This window comes from Photinus pyralis, unplaced genomic scaffold (assembly GCF_008802855.1).
Source record: "Photinus pyralis isolate 1611_PpyrPB1 unplaced genomic scaffold, Ppyr1.3 Ppyr1.4_LG2, whole genome shotgun sequence".
Lineage (NCBI taxonomy): Eukaryota > Metazoa > Arthropoda > Insecta > Coleoptera > Lampyridae > Photinus > Photinus pyralis.
In genome coordinates, this window is record NW_022170403.1 from 17,875,852 (window position 1) to 17,898,602 (window position 22,751).

A 22,751-nucleotide genomic window follows, 5' to 3' on the forward strand; every position below is an offset into this window, starting at 1 on the left:
ACGCCCGCGATAGTGGGATTTGTATAGGAATATTCGAGACTTATCCGGTAATTACGCGAGTGTTCTGGACTTACATTGCTTGCGTGTATAAATGGTTGCGGACCGAACATCGCACTCAGTTTACTACCGAACGAGATCGAGTACGGATGAAACATCGAGCGCGGAAATATAAACTGCGAAGTGTGTGATATAAATAGTCGATATAAATTGTACAGTTTTTATAGTGTTTTAGTTTTGTTTAATAAATATTGATATAAATCGAACCCGAATTTATAAATCACGTTACAGTATGTTATTATTATTATTTATTTACAACTGTCCCATTTTTACATAATTATATTAACAGTGCATGGTATGGTATGTCACCAACATTAATATTCAATTCAATTTTATTGTTACCTTTTGACAATGGATTAACATTGTGTAAGGGCTAGTCAAGACAGTAAAAGAATAAGATTTTGCAATTTACAAAGTTTAAATTAAAAAGTAAATAAATTTATTTGCAGATGTTTACGAATTCGACGATTTTATAGATTGCATTTTGAACTAATAACTTTTTTAATTTTAACCTGAATTCCCTGAAAGTCTTTATATTTTTCATGGTGCTGGGGAGGTTGTTGAAGAGCTTAATGCCAATGCTATTGGGTGACTGTTGGGATACTTTAAGTTTAGATACCGGTACAGAGAAATCTTTTCGCCTTCTTGTGCTGTAAGTCCTCATTATGCACAAACTTATGTCTATTTTTGTATATGTACAGTAAAACCTCCTGTTAGTAATCTTGCGTTCAATGTGCATATTTTGCATTCTTGTAACTCATTACGTTTGGACTAATGACGACCCGTTTTGGGTTTTACCGTTTACCTGGTTAAGGGGTAAGATTATGCATTGGTAACCACTTGAATTCATTCTGTGACCATACGTAATGTAGTCAACATCAATACCGTCCATTATTTGTAATAAAACATTATGTTTGAATATTTAAATTATTTACATACCCGAGTGAAAATAAAGTCGAATATAAAACACCTCCAGTATTTTAGAGAAAATTTAGAAATTAATACATATTCAGCAATATTTACAACATCCAAGTTCACATTCTTTGTATTTGTATTTGTATATTTTTATATTGCCAGTACATTCCGTACAGAAATGTATGCAATATTTGTCATAAATTTACAATTACATTACATAGAAAAGAATAACAACTAACAAGATTGACAAATTACCAATATAACATAATGTAAATATAATGAGACAATATAAATAAAAATAAAAATAAAATTATCTACAGATATACTAACATGCCAACATAACTACGGAAAGCGTTTTCTTTTTATTTCGATAACGAGTTGTAGTCACTTAAGCAATAAAATGTATATTGGAGTAAAAACTGTTTGAGTTTTAACCTAAACTGTCTAAAGGTAGGGATATTTTTAATTGCGTCTGGTAATACATTAAAAATTTTGCAGCAGCATAAATTATTCTGGAATAATGCTGTCCTATGTCGGTACCGGAAAAAACGCCCCTGGAAAAAAAAACCCGGAATAAAAACCCCCGGAAGAAAAACCACAGGGAAAAAAAGGAAATATTGCGCGAGAGCTAAAGTTGCATATTGTTTACTGAAACAGGAATATCAAACAGAACTCGGTTGAGATATTCTCGAGGATATTCTATTAACAAATTTTCACAATTTTTACAAAATACGTAATTGCATATTATCATAAAAACTACCACTGGAAAGATGTACTCTTCTTTTAATATTTTATTTGTACGTAAAAAGCACAAGAACAATTTACATTAATGCTCACCATTTTTACAACGCGCAATGTCGTTCTACCAATCTACTAAACTAAAAGAAACTTCTGCGTGCGCCGAATCCCTACTGAACACACTAGCGCGATATACAAACGCGCTTAAATTTAAAATTCATTGTTGCATTAACATGCCGCCGGCCTTGAAATCCTTGGATTTAAAAATTGATACATGATAACCAAAACATGAGAAAACATAATATACACAGATAAACAACATAAAGTCACATTAAATAAAATACAAATACAGGTAAGTAACGACGTAAGTAAGTAATTCATGTTTATCTTCAATATTAATTTTAGTTATTACTAACTTCACTTTTAGATTCTCCAACTGGAAGCACACACAATTTTGAGCAAGCTCGTTTGATTTCCGTGCCAGATGCGGTTTTCACAGTTACCACACGCACTGTCTTGTCGATACCGGGATGCAATTGAATGACTCTTCCGATGCTCCACTTCGCTGGAGGTAAGTTGTCTTCTTTTATCAAAACGATGTCGTCTAGTTTCAGTTGGTTATTTTCACTTCGTCTCCATTTGTTTCGCTGCTGCAACTCATGAATATATTCTTTCGACCATCTTCTCCAGAATTGTCGATTCAAGCTTTGAAGATATTGGTAACGGCTCAGTCTTGCTGTAGGAATGTCCGTAACATCTGGATCTGCTATTGTTGTAAATGGACGGCCGATTAGGAAATGAGCGGGAGTGAGGACATCCAGGTCGTTAGGATCATTTGTTAAGGAAGTTAATGGACGTGAGTTTAGAATTGACTCAATTTGAATTATTAGCGTACTGAACTCTTCGTAAGTAAATGAATCGTTTGATATGATTCTTTTTAGATGATGTTTGACACTTTTCACCCCTGCCTCCCAAAGCCCGCCAAAATGGGGCGACCGAGCTGGAATAAAGTGCCAGGTAATACCTTCTACGGACATCGCATTGGTTATTGCAATAACATTATTTTGTAGAAAATCATTAAGTTCCCGTAATTCATTTTTGGCACCTACAAATGTGGTGCTGTTATCAGAAAATATGTGTAATGGCTTACCCCTACGACCAATGAAACGTCTTAGAGCAGCGATAAAGCATTCTGTACTTAAATCGGTGACTAATTCAAGATGCATTGATTTGGTGGAAAAACACACAAATAAAGAAATGTAGCATTTTGAGTTTTTACTGCCTCTGCCCTTTTTGTCTTTAATCATAAACGGACCCGCATAGTCTATGCCTGTTGAATGAAAGGGTGGCATGATAATTGTCCGTTGCACTGGCAACTGACCCATTAGAGGATTGTTGACCTTTGATTTAAATCTGATGCATTTAATACAGGTACGCACTACCAGTTTGGCAGTATTTTTGCCATGTATTGGCCAAAATTGATCGCGGATCGTACTTAGCAATAATTTTGCTCCTGCATGCAGTAGTCTGTTATGCTCGGAAACAAATAAAATTTTCGTAAGGTGATGATTTTTGGGTAGCACTATGGGGTGTTTCTTATCATATTTGAAATGAGAATGTTGTAATCTTCCGCCTACTCGGATAATTCCAGAGGAATCAATAAATGGTGTAAGACTTAACAGGGTACTCTTTGAGCTTAAGGGCTTGTTTTGCTTTAATCTTTCCAGTTCTTTAGGAAATGTTTCAGATTGTACTTGTTTAATTATTATCATAAGAGCGTTTTTTATTTCATTGATTGATAGTGCTCCAATATTCCTTTCGTGGGCAGGTGTTAGACAATTGTTTTTGAAACGCACACAGAAAGCAATCACCCTTTTCAATGTTTCGAACGAGGAGTAATTTTCAATTGGGAATTTAGTTGATTCAGACGTAATGTGGAAGGATTGAATTTGCCTTTTTAACTCTGGTAAATCGTTTGGAAGTTCACGACATGGAAAGTTCCACTGATCATTTAATGTATTGAGCCAATTAGGTCCGTTCCACCACAACGTAGATGTGGCTAATCGTTTGGGAGAAGCTCCCCTCGAAATTAAATCTGCTGGATTATCTGCGGATGGTACATAATGCCAACTATTTGTGTCTGTTAGAGATTGTATTTCCGATACCCTGTTGGCTACATAAGTCTTCCACTTTTCACTGGGTGCCTTTAGCCAACTTAAAACTATTTGTGAATCACACCAATAGTATTCCTTTTTTATTTCGACATTTAAAATTTGTTTAAATTTGTTAGTCAATTGAGCCGACAATACAGCTGCGCACAGTTCGAGTCTAGGAATGGTCGTCTTTTTTAATGGGGATACTCTAGATTTGGCTGCTAATAGCATCACTTTGATTTCATTATTTTTATTGATAGATCTCAAGTAAATGCATGCCCCGTAACCTTTCTCGGAGGCATCCGAAAATGCATGTAATTGAACTTCAATGGGTTTAATGACTAAAGTATGACGTGGAATATGAATTTGGTTTATTGTCTGCAATTCGTTTTTGTATCTGAGCCATTTTGTCTGAATGTCTAACGGAACGGTCTCGTCCCATGTTAGGTTTAAACGCCACAGCTCCTGCAAAATGAACTTGGCTATAATAATTGTGGGCGCTAACAAACCGAGAGGATCAAATAGTTGTGCGGCAGTCGCCAAAATGGTGCGTTTAGTGTTATGAGTATATGCAGTTAAAGCCTTTGTAGAATAGATAAACTTATCATCATCAGGGTGCCAATTTATCCCTAATGTTTTCTGAATGTCTTCATTTATTACAGTTTCACTTAAGTTGGTATCTCTTAAATCTGTAACGTTGCTGTTCCATTTCCTTAAATGTAATCCGGCAGACTTTAAAATGTGATCAACGTTGTCTTTTATTTGCTTTAAAGTTTCAAGTGAATTCGAACCAGTTAACATATCGTCAACATAAAAATCATGTTTTATGATTTGGGACTCTACAGGGAAATTGGCTTCACAATCTATCCCTAATTGAAATAAACATCTAGTCGCCAGAAAGGGTGCTGAAGTCATGCCATACGTGACAGTGTTAAGTTCGTACCAGGCTAGTGGTTCATGTTGAGAGTCTCTCCATAATATCCTTTGATAGCGTCTATCGTCTGGGTGTATGAGGACTTGCCGATACATTTTCTCAATGTCCCCGCTTAATACGAATTGATACGTCCTAAATCTGCTTATTATAGAGAATAAATCGTCTTGTATTGTAGGTCCTTTGTACTGGGCGTCATTTACACAAATACCCGACTTTAGTTTGCATGAGCCATCGAAAACAACCCTCAGCTTGGTGGTTTTACTATTTTCTCTCACCACAGCATGGTGCGGAAGAAAGAAACATTGATGCTTGTCATAATTGATTTTGGTCATGTGATTTAATTTGAAATATTCATGCATAAATTTAGTATAATCATGCCTCAGAGTTGGATTTTTACTTAAGCGTGTTTCTAGTGAGTGGAGTCGTGATTCTGCTATTTCATATGAATTACCTATATTTTTGAAATTCGGTTTGAATGGAATTCGAACTACAAATTTGCCTGAGTTGTCACGCGATGTTGTTTTATTGAATAACGTTTCGCAATACCTTTCATCTTCAGTTAAAACACTTGCTTTGCCTATGAACTCATCAATTTGCCAAAATTTTTCAACATTTGAATGCAATTCTTGTAACGTGAGGTAAGTATGGCTGTTTTGTACAGGTTTCTGATTTAAAGTGCTTATCTTCCCAGATACTACCCATCCGAATTTTGTTTTTTGCAAGGTTGGGAGATTAACTTGTTTAATTTGACCTACACATAATAAGTCGTAAAACACATCGGCACCAATGAGTAAATCAATTGGAGCAGCCTTATTGAAGTCTGGGTCTGCAAGTTTTAAATTGCATGGGATTTGGAAAACATTTACTGGGTACGATTCCGTAGGTAAATAATTTGATATTATTGGGACTACTAAACATGAAAATGTGACTGTGAATTCATTTATTCGAGATTTGAGAGTAATGTTAACTTTGTGGGAGATTGTCATAGCTGATTGATTGATACCTATTACATTAATCTTAATCGGAACGAGTGTGAGACCTAATTTTTCACATGTTTCTGCCGTTATAAAGTTTGATTGTGACGCCGAGTCAAGAAGACATCGAACTTCACGCGTTTCATTCTTATGTACAAGCAATACCTTTGCCGTCGATAATAAAACCTGATCCCTGGGAGTTGACGATATTCGTGAAACTAAAACATTTGACTCTGATTCATTGGGCTCTGATTCATTGGCCTGAACTACAGAAGTGTGCTTGGTAGGGATTTGAGTTGAACCTTTAGGGTTGTCGTTTCTGTCATAATGTAATTCTGTGTGATGCCTTTTGTTGCATTTTTTGCAACTATACTTAGATTTGCAGTCCTGTAAAAAATGGCCTTTATGCAAGCAATTGATACATGCCTTTAACTCTCTAGCCCTTTTGTTTCTCTCCTCCGCATTAAGTTTTAGAAATGTGTCACATTTTTGAATTAAATGGTCTTTGTTGCAGTGAATGCATGAGGAACTAGTTACATGAAAAGATTTTGATTCGGATCTTGGGGTACGCACATAATTTTGTGATTGCTTAGGGATGTCACTAGGTTTTCGTTTGATTGCTTCTAATGTGCTTAATCTATTGTTTAAAAATGACAAGAGACTTTCAAATGATGGGATTTTTCCTTTTGCTTCACCTTCCATCGTACTCAGCTTTGCTTCCCATTCTTTATTTGTGTTAAAATCGAGTTTAGATGTAACTATTGAAATCAAAATGGCGTCCCACGCTTCCACAGGTTGGCCAAGAGACCTTAAACATTGCACGTGACTTTGTATATTGATAATTTGTTTTAATGATTCGCACGATTCACGTGTCATCGTGGGCATTTCCATCATACAATTTATGTGATTGTTTACAATGCGCCTTTTGTTGTCGTAACGTTTTTGCAATAGTGCCCATGCGATAGGATAATTTTCATGCGTGGTTTGCAAAGAACTGATTAAACCAGCAGGTTCACCCTTTAATGAAGCCTTTAAATAAGTTAGTTTTTGCACATCGGACAGTTCCGAATTTGTATGTATTAACGCATTGAAGGAATCATAAAATTCCCGCCATAGTGTAAATGAACCATCAAAAGTTGGCAATTGAATAGTGGGCAATTTTACTCTGGTACTTTTCCTACGTGTAACATGTGAACTCGTATCGCAACTGCGATCATCGCAGTTTTCATGCCCTTGCACAGAACGCGATTGAATACTGCTTTCCTTAGCTTTTATTAAAATGTCGCTAGCTTGACTTGTCAAATGAAAAAAGTTATCTTGAAATAATTGCCTTTCGTTTACGTCGATTTGCTCTGATAAGCATTCAATTTCGTTCTGTACATCGTTAAAGGAATCAAAAAATGGTTGTAACTTTTGCAATCTGTTTTCTATGTTAGTTAAATCGGTGCTGGTTAATTCTTCCGTATTTAACCCGCTCAAATAAGTGTCAAACATCGTTAGTTGGGCTTTACAAATGCCTCTTTTCTGCACAAGTTTTTTGAGATTCAATTCGTCATTCGTCATGTTTAAAGAATGTGATAGGTAATAAAATGAATACTGAACGTGAACGTAATAATGTTAGGATGCTTACTTGAGGGATCGGCCTTTACTTGACTGGTCCGCTGTACTTGCGTTTGATGGCGTAATCGTGTCGTTGTTTGCTTGTTGCAATGAACTTATTTCGAATGTTGATTCTTGACTTCTTACTTAGGAATCCGTTGCTCGAAGGACCAAATGGAAAGATTTACTCTTCTTTTAATATTTTATTTGTACGTAAAAAGCACAAGAACAATTTACATTAATGCTCGCCATTTTTACAACAACGCAATCTCGTTCTACGGTTCTACCAATCTACTAAAACTAAAAGAAACTTCTGCGTGCGCCGAATCCCTACTCAAACTAGCGCGATATACAAGCGCGCTTAAATTTAAAATTCATTGTTGCATTAAACAGGGGTTGATCTGAACGAGATGCATCAGTTAATGGTAGATTCAAAACTTTAAATCCTGAAGAATGGAGTGTCCGAAAAAGGTAATTACAAAGGGAAGATTGTTGAATCGAGACCAGACGTCCGTGCTGAAAGAGTTAAAACTTTAAATGTGAGTATCTCAAGGATGGGTGTCGGAAGAAGGTACTTAACAAAGAGAAAACGGAACTTTAAACTAACAAGTGTCTCAAATCATCATCTGTGAGCAGATATGCATATTTTGTAAGTTTATAACGAATCAAATTCTTTTGTATTAGTGCCCACAACAGTTCCGGATACATGCACTACATATGGCTGGCATTATGGTTCCTTACACAGACGATTGGTGTTGGCATAAAATCACCCAGGATCAATACCCAATACACAGCTCTACACAAATAATAGGATTCTTAAGATATAAAGGATTAACAGTACTATCCATAGATTAGATTAGGGAGTAGATGTCACTTGCCCAAACATGCTTGTAGTTCATTGTTAGTTTTCCAAACCGTCAACCTGGTACCTTCTGTACTACTAATAAATTGTCCTGCTACCTAAATATGAAAACAGATGAAAACCAAGTATATATTATTAGGTCTATAAAGTAAACAAATTTCTATATAACATACACAAATTAAGACATAAATATTTTAGAAGAAAATGACTAGTAACTCTTTTTTGATTGAAATGAAGTTAATATGCTAAACTATACATATTTTAACAAACAGCTGCTAATGTAAAGTCTTAAAGTTTGCCCTTCAAAACAATAATGAGACACACATTCGCACACCTCCATACTTACATTAAAAATTTTTCAAAAATCAGATCCTTTTTACAAAATATTATACATTAAATACAACACGAAAAATAACGACTTTTCTTACAAGTGTAACAGTTTCAAAAAACGAAACCAGGATATTTCTCTAACAATCTACTTTGTAAGGGCTATACAAAAATTACGTCTACCACGATAATTTACTATCCACTAACGCTCTCATTATAATATCAATGTATATATAAAAACAATAAATACTACAACAGTAGCACATTCTTCTAAGTAAAATACTTTGCCTAACAAAATTTTATTGTAATCACCTTTTACGACTAACGGACTAGAAAAACGTCTCTACCACAAAACTACAAAATTAAAAAAGACAAACTGGTTCTCGCTAAATACTACATTCATCACTATCGTCTGAAAGGCCACATGGAGCGTCGGATACGTCCAGCACAACATCGAGATTCTGCGAGAGAAGGTCTTCGTCATTCCCTTCATCGAACGAGCTGAAATGATATTTGCTAAACAAAATGCTTCTTTTTAAAAGTTTGCTTCAAATGCTTCAAGTTAGTAAGTTGCATTCCAAGTACAAATAAGCAACAGTTGCTGTGTTTTATTAAGGCACGTTCCCTTTCTCATTCTTGCTTATTTCATTTTACGTTTCATGGAAAATGTGGTAACATTCCTGCTGAATTTGTTAATTCAATAAATGCGAAGGATTACTGGGAAGAAGAAATGTGAATACTTGTGTATTTTGGTTGTGGAGCTCCACCACAAATGGAAAATTTGATTTCACATATTTAGCATTTCTTGATCTGCATCTAAATAATTAGTTACACTTTTTCTTAAAAATGTACTGCTGTGTAAACAATATCAGGTGGGACGTTGTATTTGGTTTTAAGATATTTGGAATGAATTTGGTGCCTAATTATAATGTCATCAAAATTTTGTTTTGTCTCATCAACGTAGTGGGCCTAATTAGTAATTAGGTAGAATAAAATTGGACTTTGTAATATCACAGATCTACACATACACAGATTGCTAACCTTATGCATTTTTTGGGAAACAAATTTAGGTATACTTAAAAGCGCCCTCTATTGCGGAGCAGTATAAACATGTATCGTTTAAAACTCTAATATGACGCTTATGGATTTATGCGTTAGATGTCGCTGAAACAAAATTAAAGCGCTAAAGTTTGCACAATTCGAATTCCTTAATATTCGTACTATTACAGTGGTATGATATGATAGGAGGTACGTTGAGCCATAATTGTTTAATTTAACACTGAAGCTACTCATTCGTCGTAAGGGAGATATTAAAAGCGGGTCCCTGTGGTCACAGATACACACGAACATAGGGCAGGTTCTTAAAGAATCGTGAAGGTTTTTTGAAGTTGGCGGACACTATTTGCGGCTTTAAAGGTCTTTACAAATTGCTAACCGCAAAGGCATACTTACAAACTATGTATATCTCTGCCATCATTAACGTTACACTCTTTACCACGCCGATAAGATATAAGATAGGGAGGTTATTTTCGAAAAGTTGATAGTTTTCGAGTTGTAAGCACAAAACTGCTAAAAAAATATCTTATTCAACTTTTTTTGTATTTTTTTCAATGTTGCGTCATGAAATTTTGTTAGCAAACCTCAGATTCGGATTCAGCACCCCAAAAAACATATAGAATCAAAGAAATCAAAACTACCCCACAACTTTCCTGGTAAAAATACAATTAAACTGGATTATATGCACACTTTACCGCATTAAATGTTTTGCAGCGACATCTAATGCGTAAATCCATAAGCGTCATATTACAGTTTTAAACGGTACATGATTATACTGCTCCGCAATAGAGGGCGCTTTTAAGTATACCTAAATTTGTTTCCCAAAAAATGTATAAGGTTAGCAATCTGTGTATGTGTAGATCTGTGGTAATATCACGCAAGTTGTGTTCATTCGAACTCTTTTCTTCTTATTGACAAACAGAGAAGTTTCATGTTCAATTACAGTTAATTTTGTTGATTTTTGCTAAAAAAATTCATTTTAAGTGTTAGTCAAAATGGAGTTACATGACCATTTGGAGTTTATGGATTTTGATCTTGCCATGAATCAAAATTTTAAGGTCAGAATTAAATCATTTTTCTGTATAGGGGTGAGGGTCTGTACCGGGCAAAGTTATATTTGAGGAGCTAGCTAGGTGTGCGTCTTGTGCATGGTTCTTTTTGGCCTGGATCAATGCACACAGCAGTACGGAATAACTTTTTCTTTCAGATCAGATTTTTGATCAGATTTCCGTATTATAAGAGAATGGCAAGAAATTTCTTAATACAGACATTCTGAGGTTGTTTGTCAGATTTCTGGAATCATCCTTCCCAATTCTGTTGTCTTTTTTTCTCTCAGAATTATGGAACTATTTCCGTAATTCTGGGACTTTTCGCAGAATTGTGAGTCTTTTTGCCAAAATTTCAATAAATTCCTTTCTCACGTTAATCCGGAGTCAACTCACAACATGTAAGAATTACAGAATTCTTAGAAAATGGTTAAAAAATTCCTATGATTCAGAGATTTATCTCAGGGTTTCGAATAAAATAATGTTTAGATTTTACCATAATACAATAGCTTCGTAAGTCTCATCATTATTTTCATTTTTAGATTATAGCAAAACATTCCCTACTGAACTCTCACAATTACGAGGAGCCCACATTTTGTTAGAAAAATGCTTGTGTTAGGAAAACAAAGCCAAACAGCACATACCGAAACTCTTACCCTGTCAAACCCGCAACTGTAATCCCTAAATTTAAAGTCAAGATTAAGATCTCACTTGTAATTCTAAATTTTCTGAATACACACTTACAGACTGTCCTGTTGGTCATTACCCTCTTCGGCCACCAGCAATTCGTACTCTTCCGCAGCATACCTATCCCAATCGGACATCTGCAGACAAATTTTGTAATTATTACTATCTTACAGTAAGGCAGAACCTCTTGTCCATCGATATCGTGATCACGTTGCGAGGCGAATGGATCTCTTTGCTCGTGATCCAGGTATTTTTCAAGGTTAAAGAACGTATCAAAGAATATAGGCGTCATTCTACATTTCTTTAAATCGCTAAGCGAAATCTGACCAGGAACTTTGGGTTTCACCATATCTAACATTTGACACAAGCAATCCTACACAGAACAAGCGTTAGCGTTAGACGTGCGCGTAAGTGCCGCTTACTTGAAAAGGCAAAGTTTCAATTCCGATTGATTCCATTCGATGCATTTGCTCTTCATAAAAGTATTCCAGCTCGTACATCGACAGATAGCCGTCGCCATCGACATCCATACACCTAAACCAATACTCGATTGCGGTCTGATGCGTTTTGTCCTCTTCGCTTAATAGAAACCACACAAATTCGGTATAGGACATTTTCTCTTCGTGATTCGCTCGACGTCCGCGTGTTACGCACCCGCTGAATAATCGGTCTATGATTCGAGTTGATAAAGCTGGAAGAATTCATTCCCTCCTTGTTATTCCTGTGTTTCTTGGTTTTATTACATATATATTTTATATTAGAGGGAAATTGCTTTTGGTTCATACACTGTGCCGAAGGAGCTTAAATTATATATGAATTATGGTAAATATATAAACGTGTAAACAAATATAGCAAATGAGCTCCTGGGTATGGCTATAGCATGTGCAAAAACCAATTTTGAAACTGGATTTGTTTTTACTCCAAGTGCCCAGTATCAAATTTCATTTAAATACCTTAAAAACAGGGTTCATAAATGGTCAAGATGTGAAAAGTGCACTATGAATGTCAAATTGCATTGCGTATTATATGGCCAAAGCCATGCCCATATTGAATTTGATGCAATTCGGTTCATCACTAACTGAGATGTCAAAACGGCCGTCCGTATTTTTTTACCTACATTGCCAATTCACGAACTCCTATCTACAAATTGGATACAGAAGCTATGTCTAGCTCCTCAACGGTACAGAAGGGAAACGATGGGAAGGTTTCGATTATTAATGTCAACGTACTCCTCCAAGGTCATAGTTACTGTAAGCCAACAAAACACTGCTGGAAATTCATTTTTGGCCAACGCCAGTGTCGCCGGCAAGTTTGGTATTTTGCTGATCAACCAGAAAAAACATACCTGCTCGACTTTGAAGCTGTTACCACTGTCATTGAAATTTCTAAGAGACGATGAAGGTACCATGCTTACCATGAGCAGAAAGGATCATTGTCAAAATTAATTGGAGAACATCTGAGGGAAACCCGACTCCATATGCTGGAAACTGAATTGACACAGGCACTGCAGCAAGGAAACAGAGAAGCTAAAGACCAAACTGAACCGACTATTGGACTCCAACATAATTGAAAAATGCGAGTCGCCATGGAGTGCTCCCATAGTTGTCGTTCCGAAAAATACCATAACTTCTTAAAAAATTAAATTTGGAATGTTACCCAAACTCTTAAACACACAAACTTAAAAGTAATCATGAAATATGGAGTTAACATAACCTCACATCTCGATGAAATTATGTAAACTTTGCATTAAGATTGTGGAAAATTTAGGACTTCTACCGCACACTTTTTTTGTTGAAAACACTTAATTAAGGTGCTCTCTAGCCATTTTTATCAATTTCATGATCCTACCTGGGGGGCTCATTGTAAATATTACGTAATCACGTAAATATATTCTTAAAAATAAAATTAGATATAGCCGCATCACCGCCCAACCGGGGCGCCCGTTGATGTAATGATGCGGAAATATTAATAAAAAACGAGTATATATTACTCTAAAAATTAAACCGACTGTGTAGCTCAGTGGTAGAGCTGGGGCCGAAGTAAGAATTTTTCAGCCATGGCAGCGGGCAGGAAGTATATTTCGCAGGGGGGGGCCGAGTACCGAAAAGGCCCGAGTTTGTTCCAAAAGGCCCGCATTTAGAGAGATGTAGATTTCAGCAAGAGAGGTATGCATACTGAAGACAGGTATACAGGGTGGTGACTTGCGTAACGCATCATAGGGATTTCAATGTAAAATTCATAACATGTGATTATTGGCTCCCCAAATTATTTTAGAGCAAAAATGTATTCAAGTTTTTTGTAGAAAATTTTTTTTACGCCAATCAACCGTATTATAGTTTTCAATTTTTTTCATATAAACACGGAAAATTGGAAAAATAAAACCCACATCTTTTTCAATAATCTGCAATTGTTGATCTAAGGTGCGTCTTTAGTCGCTTGAGGCCGCTGAACGACCTTTCACATGACGTAGACGTAGCTGGAACAGTCAACAAAAGCATAACGAGTAGAGTTAATTGATCTAGGAGCCCTTCCCGTACCATAGTGGGTGCAGATTTCAGTCCTTTGGCATATTGCTGCTTGACCGCCGCCGGTCCGCCGCTTATCAGTCACATTGCGTGCAGCCACAACAATCCACACCACGTCACGCGTACACGATGGCAGCAGAAAATAATAATATTACTATTGTAGCACATTATTAGATAATAAATAAATAAATAGCGGAGTAGTATAGAACAACTTAAGACATTTTGCAGGGGCACCTCCAAAAAAAACATTACGCGGGTCACTCTGTAATTGGGCAAATGCCTGTAGAGGGCCAAGAACAAGAGGGGGACAATAAATAAATAAAATAAATGATTAAATAAAAAAATATACAGTATTTGTTTGTAACTTGAACTACAGATATTATACTTTGTTTCAATAACACTCTATAAATCTCATAATTAATATAAGACATGTTTGTACTAATTAAATCTCCGACTGCCGGTTGCAGGAAAGCGAATTATAATCAAAATCCTACATTATTTGCCAAATCCGAGTTTAAACAAGAATTTTGACATTGGCTGCCTATTGCAATATAAAGCCAATCAAATGTCTTAATACCGGATTATTTTTTTTGTGCAACTGGCCGTGAGCAAATTAGAAGGAAGAAAAACGTATTAACACTTTTTGTAGAGAGTAAAAAATATTGCATATTTCTAGAAATAAATTTTGGTTGGGGTAAGTGCTTTCAATTGGGAGGTGTGGGGGGGGGGCGATTTCGAGGAACCCACAGACGCAATATATGTAGATTCGGCCCTGGTTACTAGTGAGACTTGTAGAATAGTTTCAACCAACAAATGATCATAAGACTCAGAATTTTGTGGTCAAATTTCAGGTTTGGAGCATGAAACTCAAACAGCCGAAATGTAAACTGTCACCATGAATCCTAACTCCAAAGTCAAAGCGTACAATCCAATTGGGAGCTTTCATTTCGACCCAAAAATAAAAATCCAAAATTTTGTGAACAAATTCAAAGTTTGTGTGTCTCTGTACACTTACCATGATCACTATGTCTCGCTAAGTCCTGCTTATCAATATACAAGTCGTGATCTCGGTCCAACTCCCAAAATTTGCAGTAGATAACATAAAAATGCTCATAGCTGAAGTACGAAGTAATCTGATTGATGTCCTCCTCCTCCTCCAGCAGCTGTATTACATTCAATAAATTCGACCTCCTAAGCTCGGGCGTTGTAATACGGCCCGACCAAGATCGATTAACGCAATAAAAAATGCGGGCGATAACTGTATGAACGTAGCGCGAATGAAATTCGGTGGCTTCCTTAAGAAATGTTAAACCGGGATGGGTCTCGACGACGTCCTGGACGAGAGGAATGAAGTCTTCCGGTCCCAACCACGAACGCCGACCGCGCGTGAGTATGTAAATGAAACGAGAAGCCAAATCGTTGCACGATGTGGACATTCTGAAACAATCACTTAGATGGTGATCTACAGCTCGAACACTTACGTTTTCCAAAAGGTAAGGAATTGCTCCAAGGTGCAACTGCCTTTATCCGCGCAGGCGGCGAGGTACAGTGGGGTCTTCCAATAGAGAGGTAGCTGACACGCTTTGGTAATTTGAACAAAGTGCTCCCTAGACGCTCTGTCGCCAATTGTCGCAAATGCAGCGGTGACATTCGCGATGACCGTATCCAGTTGATCGGGCGGACTAGGTTTCCCTTGTGGAAAGTGGAAGCGTGGTATGTGAACGTTACGATGTGCCCTGACGTGTCTTTGTAACGTGGTGTGCTGCAACTGTTGCTCTTTCGAAGGAACCTGCTGTCGAAAGTAAATAAGACGGTGGGCCAGTTTCAATGCTCACCTGAGGTTTGATTGGCTGTATAATAGGCGCTCGCACTCGCTTGTCTAATAGTAAATCACTGGGACAGCGTTCGAAGATTAGTACTCGCTCGGCCACGGATCCTTTGGTTAAAAATGGCCGAACGGGATTTGACGCATTCAGTCTGAGGTGTTGTCTTTGGGTGGTTGTTAATTCTGGATGGGGAACTTGTTGCTCGGGTCGTTTAACGTTGCGCAACCCCCATCTTGTACCCTCACGCTCTGTTTCTTTCGACTTGGTTGGAATTACATTTGGAGGTGGTTCTTCGGTGATGATTACTCCGTTCTTTAAGGCGTTAATTAAACGTTTCTCCTCCAGAGCGACTTCATCGATGTACGCTTGTGTTTTTGAAGGAAGTGTGTTGTAGTGAGTCGACGGTTTTACTTCAGTAGCCGTTGTCTTTTTAACAGCATCTGTGGTTATAACTTTATTTTTCAAAGGCCATGTTTGGTGGCCTGATGTGGGAAGATCTGCGGGTAAGGTGATTTCAATAGTGTCTGCGAAACGGGGCTTTGGAGAAATTTGTGGTTTTTGGCCTATTGTTGGCCTCGTGGGTGATACCTGAAAGTGCAGAAATAAAACTTTTTATGTGAACGCAAAAAAATTAATGGCAAGTGTAAATGAAGTGGTAATCAACACAAGCACGTTTAAGTGGGTGTTAATGTGGGCAATTGACAGATGATGAGCGTAAAAAATTGGGCATGTGGTCTATCTGGAAGTTACCAAATTGTCATACACGTTACTGTTGTGATTAGATGCATCTATCAGACATTTCCTGCGATTAGCGATTTAAAAACATAAATAACGCCCAGAATCCTTGAGAAATAATTAACAACATTCTTCTCTACACAAATTGTATAACCGGATTAAAAATACCATCTAAAACAACAAAAAGTAAAGAAGTTATTTCACATAAAATATCCAGCGGTGATTGAAACAAACAAAGATGTGTGAAGGCCAAAACTGCATAATTTTATAGCGCTGTTCTTTTGCTATTGTGAGGAACTATACAATGGCAACAATTAAAATTCCTTTACTAGTAGGTAATTCGATTAACAAACATAGGTGCAATAATACTTGAATTTCTAATAGTTTGCAATACGAATTTTGCCCAAGATAGTCGAAATATAAAAGTATTCTACAGATCTCAATAAATTGCGAGACCTACTACACCATTTGGTACCTATTAAATCACATAAAAGTACACAAAATGCGGTTTACAAGAAAAAAAAACCTCTACTCCAAGGGGCAACTCTCTTGGGGTGTATTGGAATGCCAATAAGAGGAAACTGGTAGCTAAATCAACATTTAAAAAAATTACCATGCAACCCACCTGTAGAAACAAAAAGGAAAGAAAACATGAAGATAAATAAACAACATAATATAGCCTACCATAAGGTATAACTGAAAATCAATTAGATACCTATGTGCTGAATGATAACAGATGGACGACAATGTGAGAACACAATCGCTATATCATTTAGTAAATGAACTTACAATTTTGGCGTGTGCCCAACGACTTGGCATCATTCTTGTAACGGCGCGCCTGTTCCAAAACTATCTAAGATTAAAACCAAAAACGGAAAACCAAACCTGATTAGTTGATGTAATTGCATTCCGTCATCTGATGCAATGGTTATACAGGATATTGCAGTCATTAATTACAATGTGGAAAAATAAGGAATCTTGTAGAGCGGAAATAAAAAATTATTTGAGACAGAGATTTAAACTCAAAGGTACAAACAATAATTCGATGGGGTTAGAAAGTAGAAAGGAAGAAACGGATACAAAGGTGTTTACTGGGGAAAGTTCTATGAAAATCGAAGAACTTCAACTAGTACGACAACGTCAACAGGCCAAATTTTGCATCTAAGAAAGAATATCCAACGAAATTTCAAAAGCCAAACCGAGTAAATTAGAAAAACCATAAATGAATCAAATAAATCTTTGCAATAAATAAAAACACGATTACAACATTTGTTTTTCGAAATAATCAAATTACCCGTCTTTTTAGAAACATATTGTTCTGTAAACAACGTCATGTAGTTGTTATTTCAGCATAAACACCAAAAAGAATGACGGAACACCCTGTATATGAAAATGTTTCAATTTATTAAGTTATTTATTAAGCGCTGTTAGTTCGTTTCATTCGAATTTGTATCTCAATGTTGTTTTTCCTTTTAGAATCATATTTTCAATTTTATCGCTTTTGTAAATTGTTTATTTAGATTTGTGTATTAAATTGTAAAACATAATTTCACTGTAACAATTAATCTTTTGCAATGAAATAATTAACACCACGGCTAGCTCAATAATTAATAAACCTTAAATTACTCATACCTTGCAGAACGTTGGGTCTTTATCCTCCCTTATAATCTGAAATTTAAAAATCTGATGCTTTAGTTTGATCACCCTCAAATATATACTCATATACGTTGACTTGAAATTCTCAAATTACGTACCTTGACCTGAGTATACTTATCATTTATAAAAAAATGCACAAATATGTTCCCACCTCTTCAGAAATTTAAAAATGAATTCAAATGCAAATTCCTCATACAAAATGCCCTAAAAACGATCGATTTATACAATACCAAAATTTTAAAAAATTACTTTTATCGATGCGTTGCAATTTTCTTCAATTGTCGTTGGATTTCTCCCTTCGAATGGAGCAACAATTTGGAAAATTGTATAATGGAACATCTTAGACAATACATCACAGTTGAATTGGCTTGCTAATTAATTTCAAAAGATGGTTTACGCAATTTGATTTAGGAATAAACCATGCTTCAGACTTACTTTGAGTTATTCACAGCAATAAATTACCGATGTTCCGCAATGCATAAATGTCAAAAATGTCCCCTTGTAACTTAGGGTTTTAACAGTAAAACAAAAGCTTGAATTAATTGTCTTTAACCTTTTTGCCGGTAGCCGTTTCGTTCGTAAACTTGTTGCACTTCATATAAACAAAATGGATGCACAACTTTGATTGATAAATTGGTTTTTTACGTAACTTGCCCCTAGAAATCTGTCACAACGAAATGTTTTACACCTTGAAACCCAAACGTGTTCGTAGTAACAATTTATTTATACACCAAGACCTTAATCCCAATATGCACGGAAACGACAATTTCTTGCCATTGTCGATCAATTAATTGTATGTTTATTCCAAACCTTCGTGCGACCCGGATAAATTATTCATGTCAGATTTTTCTATTGGCGCCCCAAGATTTATTTCAAGTGTTAATCAAAAGTCGTGTAATAAATTCTTTGGAATTCTTGGAAGTTGATCGAGGCCACCTTCACCGAATGTCAGCTCGTCTAGGAGGAGGGCAATCGCATGAGACGCTACTGGAATACTTGGATGGAGTCACAAGGGGGCGCCACCAGAAATGAACGGGGATACCGGTGTATTTGACTGATTATGTATTTTATATTTTTGTACCTGTTTGTATTAAATAATTAAACAAAACGAAGTTTTTCAAAAAACACAAATCTCCTACGAGACTTCCGACATCGATTCTGCCCAATGCCCAATTTCTCCGCAATTCCAACAAAGGAGTTATTTCTTGTCACGCTAGCCTTGCTAGCATGAACTTTATCAAATTTTATTGTTCATAATGTTCAAACACTAACCGAGATCCTAAATAAGCGCAAAAAAACGAGGCAAAAATTTTACAGGTACAGTAATACTAAAGCAGTTATCGACACGACGACACATCTATTTCAATTACTCCCACTAATAATAATACTCACTCCAAACATTTTCACCAGTTCACAATATCACAAAAGCTAACACCCTCGTCAACAAACAAAAATTTAAAAATGTTTAATTAAAAATCATTTTGACCAAAAACTTTGAAATTCAAAACATGGCCACTCCACTTTCAGTTGGCATATTTTTGCATTTCAAAATGTTCTTTAATTATAAAAAAATTATGAAGCAACCATTTTTACCACCCACACGTTAGTAAGGGAGGTATTGCATTGGCATAAAAAAATGACCCCACTTTTTTGACGGAAATACACGTTTTGGAGCACCAAGAATCCGTATATCAAACAAAATCTCGATGATTTCGGTCTGTCGGTCCATCTGCACTCTCATTTCCGGCTAAACGGCTGTACCGATTGAAACCAAATTTGGTACACATATTCTTAGACATAAAACGGCAGAATCCTGCACCAGCATGCGCAGGAATGCGGGTGGTATCTGTGCTAGCCACAGCAAATTTTTAATTTTGAGCTGGAAAATTTCGTTCTCTTTCTATACCTTTTATTGCTGATCAAAATTAGTCTAACTTGACCAGAATTATGGAAAAATTTGTTTAGATCTTGGTTTGGAGGAGGTGCTAACTATTCTGACATTACATTACATTACATACTCTTTGCTACTATTCACGAGTGTGAAGTATAGAAAAAAAATTAGGACATCCGAAGCATTTTCGTACCTAACAATAATCTCATCAATTTTATAAGAGATCCTTATCATGTTTACCAATCGAGTTAAAGTTTCGCTTTCATCTCGAGTATATTTTGTTAACGTTCCAGTTTACGGCTGTTATTGCAATCAAAAAATCTCTGATGGCTTATAAAGTTTTACAAGCACCTCATTAATTCTGCTTTATGGCATCAATACTTTGGTATGTAGTTTCGAATTGCCACAAAAACAACCTACCTTCCTCGGAAACGTACGATCGAAAGAAGTAGCTATTAATTAAGTAAATAACCGAATTCGTTTGATCTTAAGCGGAATGGTTAATTAAGGCAAAAACTCGAACAAAAGGTGGGCTTACCGTGGATTTGTGGAAATGACCCATTTATCTCACAACCCCCAAGTTGGCGTTACGCCAGGTAATAAAAAATCTTAAACTGACTTTTACTTAAAGCAAAGAGGGCCTTTGAAGGTTTATGGAAAAAGAACGCGCGCCGTCGCCGCCGGGAGGATAGACCTGTGAGGAAGTTAGGGAGCCTTCGGTAATAGACACGGAAATGCTACTTTTAAGTGTCTCTATTGTCGACTCTCCAGAGACTTATCGAGTTAACAGCTGCAACAAGTAATCAATGCACGTGCCAAGCAATTTTAGGTGCCATTCTCAAAGGTGAACACGAATTTAGTGATTTCCCACACCTCCGGTTCCGCTCGTAGTTGGTACGCGACCAGAACTTGGTTGGAAACTATTAACGCGTTAAGTGTATATTAGAATCGTGCGTGTTAGACGGTAATTGGCGTCGAGGCCCCTCACTAACGAAGACAAATGCGATAAAAATCTTAATCGTAATCAAAAATCTTACTTGGACGACAGGAGTGGGCGTGGATACCGAAACGGCGTTAGAGAAATTCGCCCGCGCCGGTACTTTCTTAACAAAATCGTCTTCCGGCTGCGTGTTTTTCTCAAATTTCTGTAGAGCGTATTGTATACTGGACGCCATGTTCTTGTTCCTAGCTGCAAGTCTCGCCTTATCCTCGACGACGAAGTTCTTGACGAGCTTCTGCAGTTTGCTGTTGTCCATCGTCGGTGCCTGCGCCAAAAGTTCAATCGACGGTTTTGCTAGCGTCTGCGGTTTTAACATAGAACTATACGTAAAGGAAGAGAAAATAAGAATCGATGTTATATACGTTCTAATTTTGTGGTCTAAATTTAAAATTGAGGCGAATGACTTACTCCAGTCTCGATGTGTCTCCGGCGGCATGGCAGTTTATTAATTCGGCAGGTGCCAGACCTCTTGATTTCCAGTTTTGATAGATCGCTTCCGCTTGGTCGGATATCTGTTTTGCTATTGCCGCAATGTCATCATCTGGGTCGCGTCGTCTCGCTGTCGTTGCCATATTGTCCAATTCAGTCCGATGGTTTTCTGAGATTCAGTTCGCTTATCGATCGCCGCTTCGACCACCGGACTATTACCATCGTTTGCTGAAAGGAAAAAAAGAAGTTAATTAGGTCCATTGTTAACATTTGATTAATTGGTATGGTCACTATTGAATTCGATTAGATAATAGACCAGAAAATCTATGAATAACTTCCCATGGCAACGACCCCGACGCCGACTAACGTTTTAATTTTGAAAAAACTGAAATTCTCATTCATTTTTCGTTTGTCATGTTTACCTATGAGTTGAGTTTCCCATAATAATGCTGGAAAAGAATGAACAAACCTTCTGAACTACGAGATATCCAATGCCTGCGCTAATTTCCTTAAGTGACCGCAATTAACAGCTTTTAATTTTAAAATTCTTTATAGATATCTAGTTGCGGTTGCGTGGAGATTAAATAAATTGTTGTAATGAGATAACCAAAATATTTCCCCAACGAATGAAGTGGTACGCACACAAAATGCCATTCCTACACTCGACCCTAACTCGGCTATCAAAAAATTTCTTCGTCCCATCATTGACAGAGTGCTTTATATAAAATCTGAAATCGCCCCCACTTGGGCATATACTTACAAAAAAGTCGTCAAAAAATAATGAACGTAAGACATATAAGTTCCATTTAGGGCGTTTCGGATTAGATTCGGGTGTTTTCTTGGCCGATGGTGTCTGAATTCATTCCTTTAAGCGAATCTAACTCATCAGATTAGTCGTATATTGGTTTAAAATCGATGAGGTCAGTTTGAAAACTCGATCACGATCCGCTCGAAATATGAACTCGCACATGTTACACTGAATGATTTATAACGCTTTCTGTAATGTTCTCTAAATCGAAAGAAAATTCATGCTATTATCGTATCGGTGGAAATTGGGAAAACTTCGTAGTATTATAAAATTGATGAGATGGCTACACCTATAGCGGCCCAACTTTCTCTTTTATTAAACTCAATATCGTAAATGATGCAATCTAATTTTCGTAATGGCCAAATTATTTAATTTGTCGGAATTAGATTAACCTTCAGAATTTTTCGCGTGATGTTGATCCACAGAGGTGAAACTCGTGCAACTAATTTGCACCTGATGCGTTTATTTGCAATATTTTTCGCGCCATTTTGCTCCATATATGCAGAAAAAAATGATGCTTTACTTTTTTGCTT

The 22,751-nt window shown here is 36.6% G+C and overlaps 2 protein-coding genes across 5 annotated transcripts; both read right to left on the bottom strand.

Moving 5' to 3' along the window:
* Positions 1–1,750: 1,750 nt before the first annotated feature.
* LOC116164867 lies at positions 1,751–7,751 on the bottom strand. The gene is made up of 2 exons (XM_031479110.1): positions 6,198–7,751; positions 1,751–6,117 (listed from the first exon to the last, which is right to left on the bottom strand). Exons 1-2 carry the CDS (start codon positions 7,332–7,334, stop codon positions 6,094–6,096), a joined length of 1,161 nt encoding a protein of 386 aa, XP_031334970.1. The 5' UTR covers positions 7,335–7,751; the 3' UTR covers positions 1,751–6,093.
* Positions 7,752–8,347: 596 nt separating this feature from the next.
* LOC116164868 (serine/threonine-protein phosphatase 2A regulatory subunit B'' subunit beta-like) lies at positions 8,348–21,639 on the bottom strand. 4 transcript variants are annotated; one of them, XM_031479113.1, is made up of 10 exons: positions 21,390–21,639; positions 21,019–21,301; positions 15,709–16,287; positions 15,355–15,662; positions 14,889–15,310; positions 11,771–12,039; positions 11,533–11,721; positions 11,406–11,485; positions 11,318–11,342; positions 8,918–9,060 (listed from the first exon to the last, which is right to left on the bottom strand). In XM_031479113.1, exons 1-10 carry the CDS (start codon positions 21,551–21,553, stop codon positions 9,049–9,051), a joined length of 2,331 nt encoding a protein of 776 aa, XP_031334973.1. In that variant the 5' UTR covers positions 21,554–21,639; the 3' UTR covers positions 8,918–9,048. The 4 variants fall into 4 exon arrangements, with proteins under 4 accessions (XP_031334971.1, XP_031334974.1, XP_031334973.1 ...); XM_031479112.1 differs by having other exon boundaries at positions 11,306–11,342; XM_031479111.1 differs by lacking the exon at positions 11,318–11,342 and having other exon boundaries at positions 8,348–9,060.
* Between the last annotated feature and the right edge of the window lie 1,112 nt (positions 21,640–22,751).